At 50.2% G+C, this 20736-nt stretch overlaps 1 protein-coding gene across 9 annotated transcripts in view; it reads right to left on the bottom strand.

The window, feature by feature from the left end:
- Positions 1-20736, bottom strand: part of NTRK3 (neurotrophic receptor tyrosine kinase 3) — a 333051-nt gene that overhangs the window by 253516 nt on the left and 58799 nt on the right. For 8 of the 9 annotated variants that reach the window (XM_075133170.1, XM_048865819.2, XM_048865820.2 and 5 more), the window contains 2 exons: positions 9408-9482; positions 7785-7856 (listed from right to left, as the gene is read on the bottom strand). In XM_075133170.1, the coding sequence (XP_074989271.1) occupies positions 7785-7856; positions 9408-9482 (147 nt within the window). Of the gene's footprint in view, positions 1-7784; positions 7857-9407; positions 9483-18724; positions 18795-20736 lie in introns of those variants that run through there. The other variant, XM_075133172.1, reaches the window with a different exon arrangement.

Genomic DNA, 20736 nt, shown 5'->3' with positions numbered 1-20736 from the left:
AAGGGCCTGTTCCCAAGAAGCGCTGAGCTCCCTAATGTCCTTACAGCACAAATGGGAACTGAGAGGTGCTGAGTACTGGCATGATCAGACCTTTACTTATAGAGCGGATAGCAATGGACCACGTCCCCCGCACAGTGTGGTCCTAGTCCGTAACGCTGTCTCGCACAGAAATACAATTAAAGAGTAATAGCGCCCAAGCTAGGAATGCCAAGCATTGCCTGGGAGATGGAGGGAAATCAGGAAAGATTGATTTGCTATGGATGTATCTGATTCCTTTTCATAATTGCTTGAACTGTTCCTATGCTGTAGTTCAGGTTGGAGGGAGAAGACTGGCAGGCGTGCAGGTGACAGCTGGTAGCCTACTTGAAAGGCCTCAGCACAGGAGGAGGAAAGAGGATGTGTGGCACCCAGGATCAGAAACAGTGAGAAGCCCTGGAGTTGCTTAGTGGAGGAGAGCAGAGTTAGACTTTGCTCCTTATAAAACAGATTAACCTGGCTGCTTTAGAGAGAGGCCCAGCATCACTATCCAGGGAATAAGGGCAAGTGATTTTTGTGAAAAGCAATTGAACATCGTCGAAACAATATTAAGTCTGGTGTTTTGTTTGTTTATCCATTCAGCCCGAGATCCTGAACAAGCTCACACAGCCACCTAGGGCAAAGTAGTTTAAACAATAACACACATGGCAAGGCTGCGCAGTTACACAAGGGGACACACAAACCTCACAAGCACCATGGATCAAGTATCTCCAGTCCTTCAAGATGTGTGGGTATGAGATGGAAGGGTGCTTCTAGTGTCTGAGTGCCTTTATGAAGTGTCAATACAATGAGCACAGCGTGACTCAGCAGCCCTGATCTCTAGACTGTGCGGTACCCAGGAGAGGAGTCATGGGTCATGGTCCTGCCTTGATCTAGAGATAATCCTGCAATGCTTCTCCAAAATATTCTAGTCCAAAGCTCTTCACAGACCACACTTATCCACGCACCCCTCATTCTTTCACCTCGCACTGAAATGCAGTTGGCTCTGGGGTGGAATACAGCTGCTCTTTAACAGCACTCAGCAACTGTACCAAACAGTCCAGGAAGTGAGGCAGAGAAGAATCCTGTATCCAGTCAAAAACAGAAAGGGAACCTCAGGTAATCAGGATGTGCTTTCCCAGACTAGAACATCGCCAGGGCACTAGGGTCAAGGCCACGCTCACAAAGTATATCAACATTGACATGCCATGGTGAATGGGCAGGGTGGTCTAGGTTAACTACATCACAGAAGCTGGCAATGGAACAGGCCTGTTGGATCATCTACCCCATCCTCCTCCCAAGCCAAAGAGTTCCCTACACACTTAGCCCAGTAGGGCCTTTCCCATCTCTAATGTCCATAAGTCTTCAGCCCACCCCCCAATCTATGTGAGCAGAGAAGTGACAGACACAGAAGAGAAGATAAAAAACCCACAGTGGGACAGAAGGCAGCCTATGTATGGCAGCATTCAAAAGCCAAACAATCTATCACCCCACCACCCCGCTACCCAGAGAGGGCAGGAGTCACCACGACGACTCCATGTCCTTTGTATTTACCAACCTGGCTATAGTTGTACAAATGTGGCTCTGCTTTATCAAAGACCTCCATCCCCACACTGGCAAGCCCTGCCAAGGGAGAGCTCTGGAATGGGAATGGTGTCTCGGCTGGCCTATGAACCCATTTAGAGCTCACAGAAGCCTCCAGAAGACAGATTGGGGGGAAAAGAAGCCACAGAATGCGGGCGGAAAAAGCAATTATTAATATTCTAAATGGAATTCTGACTACTTAAGCTTTATTTAAAAGCGCACCTGACTCTATAATTTCAGGGCCTTAATTTGTTTTCTTTACTACACCAATAAATAAGGTGCACGTGGTTATTCTCCACAAATACAAACAGGCGCTTTACAGACTGGCTGACTGAGAGCAAGTGATTCAAGGAAGTGTTTAGAGGGAGTCACATTCTATTAGCGGGTGACCTGAGACCGGGGGGGTAGAACATGATGGGGTTCACGGGGAAGGACGCAGCTCTCAGTCCAAGGAAAGGAGCTGGGGGCAGAGGACCATCATTGGCTGTTAAGGGGATTCAAGGGAGGCTGAAGGGACTTACACCTCTGGGACCAGCATCAGCTGATCTGAATGGCAGGGAGGCATGACACTGTCAGGCCTCCCAACCAACATGGAACGACGGACCTGATGGGAGGGATGGAACAGACATGCAAATATATTAATATCTAACTCACACCAGTCTGTGGCACTGTGGTTCCTTCTCTCCTCTCTAGCTTGCATTTCCAGTCCAGCCCTCAGACTCCTTGACAATGGCAACGGGATTGGTTTCCCCCAGAGAACACCACCCAATTGTTTTTAGTCTCAGTTTTATCGCTGTCCTTTCCTTTTTATCTCTTGGAGATGAATCTGGTGCCAGTTTGGCAGCCCTGGCATTGATGGCCTCCGCCTATGGGACAGGCTCTGCAGAGAGAGCTTCTACATGCCATCACACTCCATTGACTGTTTCAGCCCTGAGCCATTTGGGGTAAGACCAGAGTTCAACCTCTAGAGCCCAGCCAATGCTGGGCCTCTCTGCTGAGGCCCTCACAATGGCAGGGCCACTGAGTATCACTTGTCGCAGTGCGTTTTGTGGTAGCCCAGTCCCCAAAAAGGATCTGAGACCCACCAGATTTGTTTCATACAGTCAGCTAAGCTCCTGGAGTCCTTGTCCCTGCCCCCCCAGGACATTTGTTTCCTATTCTCTCCCAAGGGCACATTATATGAGCAGATGGAGGTTGATGTCTATCTTTTGGAGGATGGGGAGAGGGAAGGTCCAATTCAGGCAACAAGACAGAGAAACATAAATCCTACATCCACCCTCTCCCACACTGCTGCAGAGGGTGTTCCCCACTGCAACGAGAACTCCTGCAGCTCCCATCATCCAGGAATGGCAAACCATGGCCACTGGGAGCTGTGGGCAGCTGTGCCTGCAGACTGTCAATGTAAACATTGTCTCACGGCCTACCAGCGGGTTACCCTGATGGGCCCACGTTGCCCACCACTGGTATAAACTCTCAACCCTATTAAACAGGGCAACATCTAGATTAAGCAGTTTTTCTCACCCCACTGGATATTGCAGTCCATAGTATACAGATTTCCCCCCTTGAAATCTGGGCCAATCTCTTCTGCTTAAGTCTTCTCAGTGTCCTTGTTGCTTCCAGCATGGGCGGGTGAAGGAGGAAGACCCAGCATGTGGCCCCTGTGTCTGCTTTATAACCTCAGTCCCATGTGTTTGGGGAGCACCAGTCCAGGCATGTCTGGGGCGTTGCTGAGTCTCCAGACAAGATTGAGCATTTCCCCTGGTGTGGCCCCATGCGTGAGAGACATTGCATTATAGCTCCCTTGCTGGACAATGGTTGTTGATGGTTTGATTGATACCCCACCCAAGTGTTGGTTATTTTCCTTGCTGTTGCCTCTGGGGAGTGAATATCTGGCTGATTCCCCAACTTGCAGCATGTGCTAGTGACCACCATACAACACAATTCTCATAACTTCATATGCATTAATGATATACATATATGGATAGAGAAATGAATTTCAGCAGATCATAACCTTTCCCCTGACACCTTACAAGGCATGCTTTATATGTAAGATCACGATTATATAAAAATGAGGACTATGGGGATTACAAGTCGCTCCCCCAAGGTATAGTATGTCACAGTGGGCTAAGGCTATTTATGGATCCATATACCTCTAGTCCAGAGTTTGTTTACATCAGTCACTCACTGCTCCCTTCCCCCCCCCCACCCCCCACATACTAAGGACTGTGCGCAGGGCTGACTAACCACTTAAGGGCAGCTATGTCCCCTGTTAGAGGGCACTGGAGTATTCAGACACTTCAAGAAGCTGAACGCTGCAAAACCTCTCAATGGCTTCACCTTCCCTTTCTTACTCTGTGCAGGAAAAAACTCATTCAGAGCCATTATCTTAAATAAACTCCAACAAACCAGAGATCCTACAATTAGAGCTGGAGTAAGTGATCATCTTGTGATTGCACAGCTGGGGTCTGAAGACTTGTAAATGCACAGAGAACGGAACAGAAATAGAAGAAGCTGGGAGAAGGCAGAGAAACCCAGCTTGTCTGACAGGAGAAAACCTCTCTCAAAGCTGTGGGAGGAAGGGGAGAGAAGATAGAGAGGTGGATGGTGTTGGGATTTCCCCCAGGGAGGAAAAAAACCCCACCATCAACCAGTAAAGGAGTTTAAATCAGTATGCAAGCTTTCCCCAAGATACAAGTCTGCTGCTGCCCCTCAATCCCAGCTTCCAGTACCCCCTACGACTCCAGTCCTGGGCCCCAACATGCCTGCGCTATTGCCCCTCAATCTTCCCCATTCAGCTTCTCAGTAATTCCCCAGTCAAACACTTGGTGTTGGGTGCTTCAGAATCCATTTGCAAATTATCCAAACCCCCAACAAACACAAAGAGACAAGACCCCCAAATGCGGGGGTGGAGGGCAAAGAGGCGATGTCCCCTGCAATGCTGCATCCTGAACTGGCCCCCGGGTTCCACTTCTCACAGCCCTGGCTAGTTGAGCCTCAAGTACAGTAACAACACCATCCAACAGGTCTTGGCCCTGACATGCATCCAGCTGTGGCTCATGGAGGCCATTCCCCTTGATAGGGACTGGGGCAGTATTCCTTGATCTTACCAGCCATTGAACCCAGCTACAGCAGCCTGAGACTCCGAGCAGAGTGACATTTCCACTAATCCTTTTATCCCCAGCTCCAATGTGAGGCTGCCTCCGAAAATGTCAGGTCCCCAGCAAGCTGAGCTCCTTCCGAGGCAGTGGCTGGCTAGGAGCCCGAAAGCTGCCCTGCCATGCTGGTACAGTCTGACATGCTGTCTCTCTGGAGGGGTCCCCCAAGTGCCACTAGATGTTCAAGTGGCAGATCCAATGGCTGAGGTGAGATGGCCTGCCACAGTCCAAGACAAAGGAGCCACAGGAAGCTTAGGTAATAAAGTGGGGGGCAGACCATCTAGACCAGGGATTGGCAATCTTTGGCCCACAGCCCATTAAGGAAAGCCGCTGGCGGGCCGGGACAGTTTGTTTACCTCCAGCATCAGCAGACTCGGTTGATCGCAGCTCCCACTGGCCACGGTTTGTCGTCCCAGGCCAATGGGGGCTGCGGGAAGAGCGGACAGCACAACCCTTGGCCTGCACCACTTCCCGCAGCCACCATTGGCCTGGGACGGCGAACTGCAGCCAGCGGGAGTTGTGATCGGCTGAACCTGCAGACACGGCAGGTAAACAAACTGGCCCGGCCCGCCAGCGGCTTTCTCAGGCGGGCCGTGTGCCAAAGGTTGCCCATCCCTGATCTAGACAACCAGCAGCAGCCCAAATCCTGGTCCAGTTGGACTCAGAATCCTGCCCTGCCCCCATCTATCTCACTCCACTATCTCAGAAATCACCTTTTTGTGTTATCATTAAAGCCACTTCTCCTCTAGGATCGGGAAGTTTAAGAGCTAAGAACTTCCAGCCTTTACATGAGGTCAGACACCACGATGAACAGAAAAGCGGGACAGAGAGCCCCAGGTCTGGGCTTCTCCCATCATCACGCTACATTTTCTTACTTCAAATCAACAGCTCTTCACACTGTGAAATGCCAGAGTTAGGAGAGGTCTTGTCATTTGAGTGGCTGGCATGGTGACCAGGGAATCTCTCCGTGGAGCAGACAGGTAATTCCAGAGATGATCCAAGCTACTATAGGAAGCAGGTAACCGTGACCATCAGGCATGGAGAGGGCCCTACGGCAAGATGATATGTCTGAACAAACAACCAGAACCAGGGACTGAGCTTTCTCTGGACAGGAGTACAACAGTCAGAAGAACAGACATATTTCCTCCTCTCAAGCTCCATGGTCCCACGTGAAGGACTAAGCATGCCTAGGACATACCACCAAAGCCCAGCTATTTAGTTTAAACAAAAAAAAAAAAGTTAAGGATACCAATTGAACAATGTAGGTACCTATAGTAGCAGACCCAAGCACTTCAAGGCAAGGAAACGAATCTCAAGCTAAGGATGTTTAAATCTTACATGGCCCACATAGTAAACAAACATTTCATCACCACACATCAGCCTTAACTCCGACCCGAAATAAAAGTGATTTGTCCAGCCATCTCAAACTACAAAACTGAACTCTTTCTGAAAGTAATAATGGCATAGGTACACACTAATGGCACATATTGATCAGCCTCTAATGCAAGTTCACCTACACAACAATACCATGAATCAATAGATATGCTCCTTACCTATTATAGACAATATTATTCCCAAGAAACAGCAACCATAGCTATTTTACCCAACAATTCAGCTGTCCGGTGCTAAATGCGTTATGCAATTTCCCCATTCAACAGTATCCCGTCAAAGAAAATATTTAGATATCCCAACCAAAATAGCCAAGAGTATACATTAAAAACAAAATCCATGGGTCAGAATTAAAACCGTTGTATTGTGATGAAATGTGCATTCCTTTCTGCTCAGTAAGAACAGTGTGTGTTTATTAGGTGGGCAGTTCAAGTTCTGTGACATCCTTAACTGTTCCTGTGTTTGATTTTAAGTGCTTGGGTTGTGCAAATGTTAGGTAAGTACATTGCTGTCACTTAGCAACTGTAACCAGCTTTCACAATGAAGCTTTTAGGCATGTGTGTTAACGTGAGCTCTGTGCACGCAATCAAGCGGCAAGTCTACCCCATCTCTTTTCACCAGTAACATGCCCATATGGCTGGCAACACACGCCCATAGAATCAAAAAGATTATTTTTTTAAGTTATTACCAGTTTTCATTGAAATGTCTGACAGTCCACGATTGAGAGCAAGCACCTGGGCTCACACACAATGCCCTGGAACTCACAATAACCAATCAGCCCACCTCTAGTCTTTATGCTGGAGCTCAGAGGGATCTGATCCCGTATCACTCACTCAGACCAATTATTTCAGGCCCTTGATGCATTTTGCACACATGCTGGTACTCCAGCCTTTTCTGAAGAGAGAAATGTCGCCCAATAGCCTCCAGTGCTTGTACGTTCCATGGGACACCGTCCAACCTTCCCAGATACTCCTCTGGAAAACTGGACACTACCTACTGGCTTGCCTCCTTCCCATACCAAATTCCAGAGCACCACTTCCTTACCATCTCCCCTGATCCTCCAATAACCTCCAGCAGGAAGCATCTGTGCCCTGGGCCCACCTCAAATGCCCGTTTAACAAGTCAATAATTAGGAGCACAGCTGTCAGCCACATGCCTGAAGCGACAGCAAGATCTGTGTCTGCAAAGCCCTCTGTATTTTTCACATGTTAATGAGCAGTGCAGGCTCAGGCTCTGCACTAAAGGCATGCTGCCACCACCATTCCGCCCGCAGTCCCCTGAACTCCACAGAAAGGGAAACTTCCGCTGGCCGCTGCAGGGGTGCTAATGAGGCAAGCACTGGTTACAGCCACAATCAAAGCCAGCCCAGTTCTTAGACACCTAAATGTGTCGGTTTCCCAGCAGGAGAGAACTGTTCAGTGCTCTCACTTTCCCCAGACCTCCCTCTCTGTGCCCTCCTCCCCCATCCCCTTCACTCTTCTCTTCTACTCCCTTCCTTAATTCACCTTTCATTACTTCTCTCTCCTTCTCCCTCCTGCATCTCTCCTTTCACGCTTGCCCCTGGCTTCCCCCCGAGGGGTGACAGCATTGGAGATAACCTTTCCAAAGGGAACAGCAGGGCAAGAGGGCTACGTTACTCACATGTAGCGCAAATGAGAGTTCTTGGCAAAGGCTCGCGGCTGGATGCTGCGTAGTCCTGAGTTCTTGATTGTCCTGGAAGGAGATTTAAAAGGACAGTGATGAAGTAAAGACTGAGGATCAATGGGCACTCAAAACCCTTTGCTAAACTCGAGGAGACGGTCGAGAGACAATGCCCATAAAACTGAAAGCGACAGGCAAAGCAAGACAGTTTCAGGAGCGGACGCTCAGGGAGTTAGCGAGCGTGGGGAGGGGTGAACACTTACTCGCCTCAGAAGACCTCGGTAAGGTCACAGATAGAGAGGAGTCTGGTTGTCTCAATTTAATCTGATAGACCTAGTACTGTCAAGAGCAGGCGTAGCATGAGCAGCCGCTGTGCAAGCCTCTCCTACGCAGTTCTGCCAATGCACCGCAATCTTGACCCACAGCACTCCCTGCTACTGCAGCCCTGGGCTTCCCCACATGGCATTATCATGCACTTCGGTCTTCACCAGCCACACTCCCTGCTATTCCAATCCTGAGCTCCCAAAACAAATCTCTGCCAGTGCCCCTCAATCCTGACTGCACCCCCCACGGCCCTTGCTACTTCTGGTCCATAGTTTCCTTGGGCCCACTGTTCTAGAGATCTGTGATGGACATATACGTCCTTTGGGGAGCACCACACACACATTTAACCCAGAAGAAAATCCGTTTGCTTTGAGCACTTGAGGACAAGTGAATTTTTCCCAACATGATAAGAAGAGCCGAGAAGGATTCTCTTCCTCTTGTGCTCTGGCAGAGCTAAATCAGCCCCCAGGGCCATGATTTCTTAATCTCCTCTGTGGACAAAATACCAGACTCCATTGCAGCTTTTCTACACTAAATCTCAACCAGCAGCCCAGCCTGGGGACTGGTTCAGTGCACAGCTCACTGGGGAGCCGAGTCCAGGAAGCTGAGCGATATATTGTAGGTTTCCAACTGAAATGAGGTTGGAGAATTACAACTTAACCCCTGGTGGACATCTGTCCACATTACAGAACCATCACCCGGCATAATCCAGTGTCTGATCAAGAGAGGTACAGGGACAGTTTAAGGCACTGGAATGGGATTTGAAAGGTCTGGGCGCCGTTCCTGGCTGTACCGCAGACTTCCCGTGCGACTGACAAATCACCACCTCGGTTCCCGCTCTGTAAAATGGAGATTCGACTACTTCCCTACCTCACAAGGGTATGCTGAGGACACAGTCGTTGTGACTGCAAAGCACTCAGCTGCTACTGTGATAGGAGCCATGTAAGTAACCAGACAGATAGAAACAGCTGGAGTTTCACATCTTAGGAGAGCAGTGCAGCGTATGGACCCAGATCTGGTCCAACAGGGGGTGATCCAGGTTAGGACTGAAGAGTATTGGCAAAGCTGTGTGAAGTTCACAGTCTGCCTGACCAGGGCTCCGTCTAGGACTGGAAAGCAGCAAAAGTTAAGGAGAAAGGCAAGGTTCTACATCTGCCTGGGAACTGTCAGTCATGCTCTCAGCATCATACGTCAGAGGCCGTAGGATGAAAGGAGCAATATTTCCCCGCCGCAGCCTGAACTGGCTGCCGCCAACACCACCCTTCAGGTCTCTCGCTCTCACACATGCATGATACTCACAGCCTCTGGAGTCCCGTGTACAGCTCCATGTCTACAGCGTTCAGCGTCTGCAAGTTCTTCCAGTTCTCTATGTGTCTGTGGAGAGGAAGGAAAGGCTCAGCCCTAGGTACAACAGGACAGTCAGTCTGTTCCACACAGCGGAAGTGCTGCACGACCCAGGCAACACCCAGGAAACTGTCCATAGGAGACATCCACTCCCTGGCTTTGCCCAAAGCCCTATGCAGGGGGAGGGTGTGGGGAATAGACACTATTGCATCTGCAACACCCACATAAGCTGCTGCTCCGGCACCCTGGAGCTCATGTGGTTTCCATTATAACCCCCCAAAAACAATTTCTCTTGGTTTTTTTATTATTTCCTATTCTTTGCAGCTTTGGGGGTCAAGCCATCACCTTGGGTTTCCTCTGGTCCCATCCTTTAATATTTTATTAAGGGGCCAATGGAGGCACCTGGGTCTAATGGTTAATGTAGCCAACGGGGATGGGGGAGTTTTGGGCAAGTCACTTCCCCTCCATGTGTGTCTCACTCTGCCCATGTGTAAAGCAGAGATAAGGATCAAGATCCCCACATGAGAGACACCGGAGCCACTGGGCAAAAGGCTAATGCAAAATTTAAAAATGCGGCTACTGAGCCCCAAACTGGCTCTGGATCCCTGTTCCTGGTGGCCAGGGAGAAGAGGGGTTTGCTCCTCTGGCTGAGCTGCCCAACAAACAGATAAGGTCCCTTCAGGGCTCAAGTGCACTCAGCTCTGACCCCCACAGATTCAAAAAATCCAGTCTTCAATATGGCCTCGGATGGGTCCAGCCCAGTCACAACATACAACATCCCCATGTGCAAGAGCCAGAGGTAAGGGCCCACCTCAGGGCTCCCGGTCTCTGAAGCTTCCGGAAAGCAGACACCTCTGAAAGCAGCCCTCATCACAAACTGATCCAGGGAAAGGACAGAGGGCAGTCCAACCCCCCAGACAGCTGATCCACCAACCAGAATTTGTATTGACGACGGTAGATCTGATTTCCCGTTTCCAATCAGCAGGCTCTTCAGCACATGGGGAAGGGGCACCCCTGTGTATAATGGGGCACAGATGTCCCCAAAGTTAAGCATGCAGAGTCTCTGCAGGTCTTTCACCAGGTGAGGGAACAACAGCTTAGGAGTCAGTGGCAGGTCTGTGGTCCTGGGCTAAGCAGGGGAGCCTGTGGGGCTCCTGCTATGGGTGGCCTCCATGACATTGAAGAACGATTTGAGTGGCAGCTCATCTTCAAAAGCCCCTTGGAGCCAGGGGAAGTTAAAGGTCACAGGGATCATATAGGGAGGTGGAGCGGAGATGTACCAGAAGGCTTATGGGGCCAAGGAAGTCTGTTTCTCTCTCCACAGGGGATGTTCAGCTGCTATACACACAGGACATGGTTTCTACAAAGGCTTTACAGAGAGGCTCTGCCTGCTGCTCTGTAAACTAGAGAGCTCAAAATAAACACCTGACCAAGGCAGCAGCCTGCTCCAGTAGCTATCTGTTGCTCGTCTCTCTAGCAGAGCCAGAGAAAGGAGGAACAGCACCATGGAGATATGATACAGGCACGTGCCCAAGTTTGTGGCTAGGGCAATAATGAAACAGATGAATCTTAAAATAAATATATTCATCCAGCCTGGCCCGAAGAGGCAGCCGACGCATGCTATCCTCACCTTACGGCCCACGCCGGGAGCTTCACAAAGGAGACAGCTTTACCCCAGTACCCTGGGAACGGGCCACTTGCCACAGGCAAGGATTCTGCCTGCATAGATGGAGTTTAAACCCCAATGTGGGGGGGCTATATTGTGCAACACCAAAGTGTTAAGAGTATCCTGACTCTTTAAGGGGCCACGCCCTCAGCCAAAGGTAAGGTGCAAGGTGCAACTGGCCCCAGCCAAACCCAAGGAGTAAAAGAGCGACGAGGAATTGAGCAGTTCCATCTGCGATGGGGAAAAGTCAATGATTTCCCCTCTACACGCCCCTGCTCTGAGCAGAGGGGCAGCTGTGGTGGCAGCAGGAACCTAATCCCCACACCCACAGACACACAAATGCAAGGAGGGCTTGAGGGAAGCCTGGGGCAGCCAGCGGGGAGCAGAGGCTGTTGGGATGGGGTGTTGTAGCAGAGTCTGAAGGGGAGATTGTTTGGCGGTGGGGGGGGGGGGTGCGGGGAGGGGGAAAGAGAGCCGGAGGCTACTGGGGGAAAGGGTTATGGGGGCAGTAGGAGCCTGAGACAGGTGTAGGGGGGAAGAGGGGGAATCCAGGGGTGAGTGAACCCCTGAAGAAGCTTCCCCGGTTCTGCCCCTTTCAGTACCATTTGCCCCCTTACCCTCCCTGCTAGCAGCTACTGCTGCTGTCACTACCCCACCTGGAGCTCCCCACCAGACCCACCAGCAGCAAGAGGAGCAGGGAGATGGGGGAGGAAGAAAAGCCACTTATCCATTGCAACCTAGCTCCCCAGCAACTCCCCCGCACCCACTTTGCCTAGAGCCCGCTGGGCTGTGTGAGCTCTCTCTAGGGATTGGTCTGCTTCCATGGCCCCAGCCCTGTAGCACCTGACGCTCTCTAGCGGGTTTGTCCTCACCCCACTCGTGTGAGGCAAGGAGCTGTTAGGGGTCTATTACAGGAGTGGGTGGGTGAGGTTCTGTAGCCAGCAATGTGAAGCAGGTCAGATTAGATGATCATGATGGTCCCTTCTGACCTTAAAGTCTATGAGTCTCTGAGCTATTGTTGTCCCCATTTTACTGGGGAAGCTAGGCACAGAGAGATTAAATGTCACATAGGGAGTGTGTCAGAGCAGGGATTTGAACCCAGCTCACAAGTCCCAGTCCAGTGGGTCATCCTCCAGCCAGGAGGAAGGGGGATAACTCCTTCCGTGCCAAGCCCTGGATGGGGACTGTACACCCCATCCCTCCTTTCCTGGCCAGAACTTGGATTTGCAAAGCAGGGTTTGAGGTGAGGTGCTTTGGTTGGGGTGATTGCGATATACTGTATAACGGTAATGGAAGGACCTGGTCACACATTTAATCCAGAGAGACACGATAGGGGAGGTAATATCTTTCATTGGTCCAGCATCTGTTGGGGAGAGAGACAAGCTTTTGAGCTTACACAGAGCTCTTCGGGTCAGGGAAATGTACTCAGTGTTACAGCTAAATACAAGGTGGAACAAGTTGTTTGGCATAACTAGTTAATACATATTTCAAGGGACCATTCAAGGTGAAGTGGCTACAGCTACACAACACACATATTTATCCACTCTGCTAATGGGAGTAATGGGTGGGGTTCAACTCTTTGCTAGCTGGGGCGTGTTTACGTGACATGGTATCTGGCTTAGTTTATAAAATGTGTTTTTACAATGTGTTCCTCACACACTTGAGGCAGTCGGACAGGCGTGCTATTGAGAATGGGGGAAAAAACCAAAGCTGGCACTGCTGTATTATTTGGTTCCTAGGGTACGTCTACACAGCGAGCCTCAGAGCCCAGGCCTGCAGATTGAGGCTCACATTACCGTACTAAAAACAGCTGTATAGACACTATGGCTCAAACTGGAGCTCAGGCTCTGGAGCCTGTCCCTCCTTAGGCTTCAGAGCCCAAGCATCTACACAGCTGTCAGCCCAGGCTCTGAGACTCGCTGCCACGAGCTGTACAGATATACCCCAATTGGCACAGACTCCTGTTAGTGGGACTCAATCCTGAGCAGGTGGGAGCCCAACCTAGAGAACAGAGGAGAGTTTTGTCTCCCCTGCACATTCAGTGCTTGACCTCATGGCTGACACAGCCAACAAAGGGCTAGTTAACATCCATGACAATAGTCGGTTGTGTAAAGTGGACCCTTGTCTACAGGGAAGTAGGGCAAGACCCACCGATTCATTGCAGGTGGTCCACTGACCAGACACACATACAAACCTAGGTTGAACTGGAATCAGTGACCCAGAGGTGACAGGCTCCTCATCCCAGTCCCTCTCACCACCCTTCAGAGGACAATGGGGTCATTTCTGCTCCCACATGAGTTTTCATGTTGGAAACAGAAAGGAGCTTTCCCCGTCCTCAAGCCTGGGGGAAGAACACCCTTCACACCAACAGACACACTCAGGGGCTAAGCAAGCTCAGTGGGAAACACTGGTTGGCACGCAAAGCTCCTCCCACATTGAACTGACAAGCTGTTGGGCCATAAACTGCCAGCTCTCTGGAATCTGAAGGCATCTACCATAGATGCCTAAACCCTGGCCTCAGTTTATAGCTACTACGGAGATCAAGGGACGTGGGAACCCACTTAACTTCACATTCAGTCACAGAGCATGCTAAGGCCCATGTAATTTAGTTTCTGCTGGGAGTTGTATTCAGTCCATCCCAAAAACCACAAATCCAGTTCAGACCTTCTTTCCCCAGAGACTACAAAAATCCAGGGCAGGTTCTGCTCCCCACTCGACCTGTACCCTAAGGTGTATTCACAAGAGAAGAAAGACTACAACATGTGGGTGGGGGGAAATCCCTGTATATTTCTATTTAGTCAATGTAAAAAGTGACTATTTGGAAGCCAGGTCCAGAGGTTTGGAGACACTGATCAGATCTCAGGCTTTGACTTGTCCCCATCCCTGGCAGCAGGTTCAGCCCCTAGGTGGAGTGGCCTCTCAAGTGACCCCGGTGTAGTCAAAGTCAGAAGAGCAATGAACTCATGCAAGAGTCTGGAGAGGGGGAGGAACCTTCCCACTGCAACCAAGCAAGGAGAAAGCCCCAGCGGGCTGGGATGGTTTGTTTACCTGCAGCATCCACAGGTTTGACCAATCGCAGCTCCCACTGGCCGCGGTTTGCTGTCCTAGGCCAATGGGGGCTGTGGGAAGCGGCAGCCAGCACACCCCTCAGCCCACACCACTTCTCACAGCCCCCATTGGCCTGGGACAGCAAACCACGGCCAGTGGGAGCTGCAATCAGCCGAACCTGCAGATACTGCAGGTAAACAAACTGTCCCGGCCCACCAGCGGCTTTCCCTGTCGGGCCACGAGCCAAAAGTTGCCGATCCCTGGAGAAGCCTAAACCTACATTCAGGTGGGCTGAGAAACAGGAACATTCAAGCAATTTTGAATTCCCGGGCAATGGACAAAGCTTCTGCAAATCCTTGGCGGAACAGAACTCGGGCCAGAAGGAGTTGGCCAACAGACTCCAAGTGGTATTGCAGTTATTAGGGAGAAAGGGCAGAGGTACATTTTCCGAGCACCATGGGGCTTCCAGGACTGGAAGAGATGAGGATTGTGATAGGCTGGACAAAACACACTGGAGCAGAGACAGAAATGCGGGCTGAAGCCAACTCCGCCACCCAGCAATGTCAAGCCCAGAGAGGGGGCCCTCCAGTGGGAAGGAGAAGGACATCAGGAACCAGGCTTTAGTGCTGCTGCCATGACAGATGTACGGTATGTTGGGTTTGGAGTATAGTGTCTGAGGGAATGGGCTAAGCAGCTCTCAGCTAGGAACCCAAGCAGCAAATAGCCCAGGGAGAAGATTAGACTTTATGCTGTATCACTGTTCATGAGTTTGTTAATAAAGATGAAGTTAAGTTCGGACTTTACCCTCCGGGTTCTTATCGAGCAAGTCTTCCGCTCATAAGCGTGCTTGCAGGACAGGCATGCCGTACTCTGGCAGAAAGACAACTTAAGGCTTAGCACTCAAATAGCTGTGGGTGCCATGGCCCAGGCCTGAGGTGAGCAGAGGAATCTTGCAAACCACATGTCCCTCTGTTTCATGGGCATGAAATACAAATGCTCCCTGTTTAATTTCCCTGTCAGAGCCACTCTCTGTCCATATAATGGAACATGATGGCTGAGGACTGGGAAACAGAACTAAGATCCCTAGTGCCAGCATCCAGTCCCCATAGCTCACACACACACGAGCAACTAGAATTGTTCCTCCATTGTGGAAGTGGCTTTACACCAGACTGCTGCCGCCTGCAAAGACAGCTCAGCAAACCTGGGCTCCTGCCTCTTGCCCCAGGAGGGAAGCTCGTGACCCTTTCACATGCTAATAACCTATAATCATATGAGGGCATAGACAGCCAGAGACACACACACGCACGCAGACACACATGGTAATCACACAACACCGTACGCTGAGTCACTTTCATATACTAAAGGCTTTTGATTTCAGCCCAGCCTGAATTGCAGTTTGTTATGAGCAGTGAACCCAGCGTTTTCTTGCTATGATGTTTCACTCTTTTGAAATTTGTTATTAGTCAGTTACACAGCCTGTGGGAGTTTGCACGGTACAATCCTACCACTTAGCCCTTTAACCCATGGATCTCCAAGCGCTGCACAAAACAGAGGTCTCATCATCTCTACTTCATAGAGGAGGAAACAGACATACAGAGAGAAAGCTGGAGGTCAGATTTTCAAAAACACTCACTAACATTGGGCGCTTCCATTGGAATCTGATTTTCAGTGGTGCTGAGTATCTACACCACCAGTTGGAAGTAATGAGGGCTACAGGTGCTCAGCACCGCCAAGAAATCAGACCCCTAGCAAGCGGTTTGAACTGGGCACCCAAAAAAAGCCTAAAGCCCCCAAAAGGAGTGGCCACTTTTGAAAATATTGGCCTAAATCCACCTGACCAAGATCATGTGCCAAGTCAGCAGCAGTCTTGGGAACAGACCCCAGGAGTCCTGATTCCTAGCCCTATGCCTTACACTACAGAGACATGCCCAGAGAGATGCCGACACTACATTCTACATACAGTCCACATACACACACACAACTTGTGTCTTGCCTAGTTAGTCTGGGGTGGATTTCCATGAGGATGTCCTCTCTCCACAACACCTGAGCAGATGACACGGCCCCTTTAGAGACACGCAGCTCAAGGCCCACATTTGTGTTTGGATGTTGGACTGCAAAATAAGCACTGGATTCCAGCAAGCAAGCAGCACTCAAACAAACACACGCACAATGGAAATGCAAACCGCGCATTTGACTGCACACCCCTGTAGGGCAACGAGGAAATTGATTTGTCATCCAGGCGTGTTATGTCTAGTGATCTAGACAGGAGCATTAGCTTTCAATTATCCGATATGTTTAGCATTATAAACAAACTGTCTGGCAGACCAGCTCCAGACTGCGCAGCTATGAACGTGGGGAGGCGGGGGCAGGAGAAGGGGGCCTTCTTTTAAAAGCAGCAGCCAATAGAATCCAGCTCTCTGCCTCTCCCCAGCTGTCAGGAGAAAGAAAGCCACAGGCCGTGCAACTCAGGCTGACGGGTACTTTAAAAAGTCGATAGGTTCAAGGACTTCCTTTGAAACCCACTTCAGCATGTTTTGTGACTGGCACGCCGATCTGGGAGGCCACTGCAATGCAAAGCAGCAATTACCTGCGGGAATATCAATGAGTCGCTGACAATCCATTGGACCCACTGCCGTTTGTAGATGGGATGCTAGAGATCCTGGGTCAATTCTACAGTCTTTGGTGTCATCTCCAGGCAATCTCTAAAGCCCCCATCATCCTGCTAATGACTGCAGTACAGAGTACACTCTGCCGCTGCCCACGTCACCACCCTTTCGGTGCCGGTCCCGTCACAATGATACTAGCAAAGACTGATGGTTACATAGTGCCAATGGATCCCAACGCATTTAACTAGCTCTGCGTACAGGGGTCACTCTTCCTCCACTGAACTTAACCTCTGCTAGCCTGGAAGATGCAGGCAGCCGCACAGCGACATGACACACGGTGCAGGACAGAAAGGAAGTTACGAAGAATCCTGTCTCTGACTGAAACCACGTGGGGAATTTAAAGCCAGCAAAATAATTCCCTGAGATGGAAGGAGTACGGCCAGGGATTGAGGGGTTAGCACTCCGACTTGGAGTGCCATGGGATTCGTTACCCAGTGGACAGATTTTATGTTCCATCTGAAGAACAGCCCTCTCCAGCAACACACCAGGGCTGGCACCGGGCTAGGGCACGGAGGTCGGTACTGACTCAGAGAGTGTCACGGCCATTGCTCCCTGCTGCTCATCACCTCCTACCCCCACGCTGGGGCCCTGGAGTCAGTACCGATTCAGAAGGCCTGGGGCCCACGTTTAAGTACCCCCCACACTGTTCTGCAGTGTTGTGCTGGGGCACCGGGGTCAGCACTCACTCAGGGAAGAGCACCTACACCCCGACCTTGCAGCACCCTAAGTTTTCTCTAGGAGCCCCCTCTGTTATAACCCCAGTCACACCAGCGACGCAGGGTGCTGCTGCCCAGAGGTTCACAGTCAGTGCTGAGCAATTCCCCCCTCCCCCGCCCCTTTTAATTTTCAGATGAGTTTTTGTGAAAACCTCAAAACTCAGAGGCTCAGTCCAGGGATCAAAGGCAATAACTGACAACGAATAAATGAACAATTCCTGGAAAGTTCCACCAGATCAGCACAGCGACAGACTTGGCTCCACCCCACCACTCCCCATCAGCCTGCACTGGCTGGCTTTTGCTAAACCCTTCCTGGTAGGCAGGAAGAGGGGGTGCGTGTGAAGAGGCCTTTGCCTTCCAGTGAGAATAAAAGAGGCCACCACACAGAGCGTCTCTGCTCCTCCTCCCTTAGTGTTCAGGTAATGTCAGCCTATCTGATAGTGCAGGAGCTGTGCACAGCTCGAGGTCTCTCTCCCCTGGTGAACACAGACCCCCCACCCCCCCGTCATTTACAACCCCCCTGTATCAAACATCATGTCTCCTGTTGGCCAGTGCCTGTGGGCTTAGAGGCAACATCAGGGAGGACTGTACTGAACTCCCCACGCCAGGCAGGGGCAAGTGCTTCAGTGAACAGCAGTCACTCCTTCCCCTCAAAGTTCTCAGATTCGCTCAGGAACCCAAGAGAAATTGGTCTGCATACTCGCAAAGCTCCGCCTGCATTCAAATCCCTGTGGCATTTGGTACTCAGCTAACGGTGGCTCCTAAGTAACTGGCCATTGGCTATTCATAGTTCAATTAATTACTGATTCCTAAACATCCAGCCAATGGCAATCCACCTCAGTCAGCTGTTGGAGCCCGAGGACACGTATGGGAAGGTGAAGCATGGCTAGTTGAGGTCAAAGGCAGACCTCAGGGCAGTTCTCCACAAGGCTGCTACAGTTCCAGTCCAGCAGAGGCAGGAAATTTCGCTGCCTAGATTATGTGGACATCTGTGGCTCTCAGTAGCATTCTTAAACTACCCAAGTCAGCTGTCTAGCAAGTGTTGCATAGAAGGACTTCAGCTTTCTCCTTGACCCCAACTGCTCTAGGGGAGAGGCAGCGTGTAGGTCACATTCATGGGACATCCAGAACTAGTTCATTCACTACTAAGCACACTGAAAAAAAAAAAAACCTTACCTCTCCTTAGAAATCAGTCCTTATTTGTCATAACTCAGCCCTGCTTCTCAGCTCAGCCCCAGAAGAGAGGTATTGTGGAATCTGATTTTTGGATTCTCCTCTCCTGTGCCAGGGAGCAGTTGAAGATATGCTCCAAACCACTGCAAGGTTAAGTTGAAACTGTCTGTCCTGACTGCAGCCTTGCCACGCGACTTTGCATGCTCCATGAGAGACAGAGAAGAAAGCCCATAGCACAATGAAGACCATTGTTTTACATAGGGAGATTAAACAACAGAGCACAGGTCTCTGATTTGCATTCTCCCTTCACCCATACCTGCATACTCCATAAGAGTTTCTGAGGAAGCTGTAAAGAAACCAAGCCACCCTTTACAGCATTATAAAGCACTTATCACATACATTTAATAACTACAGGCATGAAAGACTTAATTCACTCAACATGGAAGTTATAAAATTGAATCAGTAACTGAGCATCAAAGGGAAATACAGACACATAAATACTTACAAGGGCAATATTTTCCCTATTAAATGGATGGATTTCCCCTCAACTCCCCCTCCCCACGGGCACATAAAAATAAGTCTCCCAGCATTGAGGAAGTTTATATTGTTAGAGGATAATTCGAGGTCACTGGGAAAAAAAATGACTCCAGCTTTGGAGAAATAATAATCAGCATCACCCTAGGGTGTAATTGTGATTTGTCAAGGTAATGATCATAAAACATAACATTTGTGACACAGCACTCTTTATGCATGCAAATCTGTGCCACTAGCCAGGTCCTTATAGAGCGCATGTGAGGAGAGACGCTGTACTTGAGGCAAAGAAAGCAAGCGATGAGGCAGTTACCCTTCCATGACCCCAACCTCGCATAACCTAGTGGTCTATACGGGATAATTTAGAGGAACTATGTTAGTTCAGAAAGGTGCAACAACAGAACAAACAGCACTGCTGGTTAGAAACTAGTAACGGACAGGTCCGATCCATAGCTAGCAGGAAACAGTATTCAGGTCTGCATTCTGGTCTCAGATGTGACACTGCACCAGAATCCTACATAGGACCCAGCCCCAACATCCCAGCTCAGACATCTGTTTGGCATTTCCAGAGAGACAAAGACATGAATGGGCTGTGGAGGCTGAATTGTTCTTACCCCACCACAGAAGGTCTCTGAGTCCCAGGTGAGAGACCCACTGGCAGGGTGTGAGGGGGGAGAGGGAACGTCTACACTGCTATTTTTAGCCCCTTAGCACGAACTCAAGTCATGTGGCATGGGCTCTGAGACTTGCTGCCACAGGGCTTGTTTTGCAGTGTGGACGTGCCCAGAGGATGCCTGCCTCATCCCAACAGTGACTAAGAGGGCCTATCAGTGTATAATCACCATGCAGGGAGAGGAGCTACTTAGGGTGATCCAAAGGGACAGAACAAGGAGCCATGGGATTAAGCAAGGAGCATTTAAATTGATATCATTAAAAGTCTCCTGACCGTGTGGAATCTGAGTCTCCTGCAATGGGAGGTGGAGTCATCACCCCACTGGAGCGCCATCATGGGGAAAGAGCAGGTGCACAGCAAGCGGGAGGGGAAACAGATTGTAGGGAATAATCTTCCACTGTCCCTCAGGGATAGATAAAACAACTCCTCCTCTTTCTACTCCCATCCTTGCTTAGCACTGCCTCTTCCTCTGTCCTCTTCCCCCACAGCCTGGCCAGACAATGCAGCTGCAAGAACCTTCCCCTCTGCAGCTCTCTTTGCCAAAGCCTCTGAGTTCTCCCCCTTGCCACTGAGTTAATAACTCTGCAACGCATCTTGCAATCTGGTTTGCGGCTGGTGGTGCGTTGCGTTGTCTCTGCTGAGACACTGAAGACATTCTCATCTAGGTGCAGGATCCTGGAGATCACTGTGAATTCCTCTCCCCGCAGAATCCCTCTCCTCTGCCCTCACAAGCCCCACCACAGTTCTCAGGGCACCAGCGGTATCTGGTGTGGAATTTGTTTTTTTAAGGACACTTTTCAAGTAAGCTGGG

Source organism: Caretta caretta, chromosome 10 (assembly GCF_965140235.1).
Source record: "Caretta caretta isolate rCarCar2 chromosome 10, rCarCar1.hap1, whole genome shotgun sequence".
NCBI classification, from domain to species: Eukaryota; Metazoa; Chordata; order Testudines; family Cheloniidae; genus Caretta; species Caretta caretta.
This window is presented reverse-complemented; position numbering and strand designations above follow the sequence as displayed.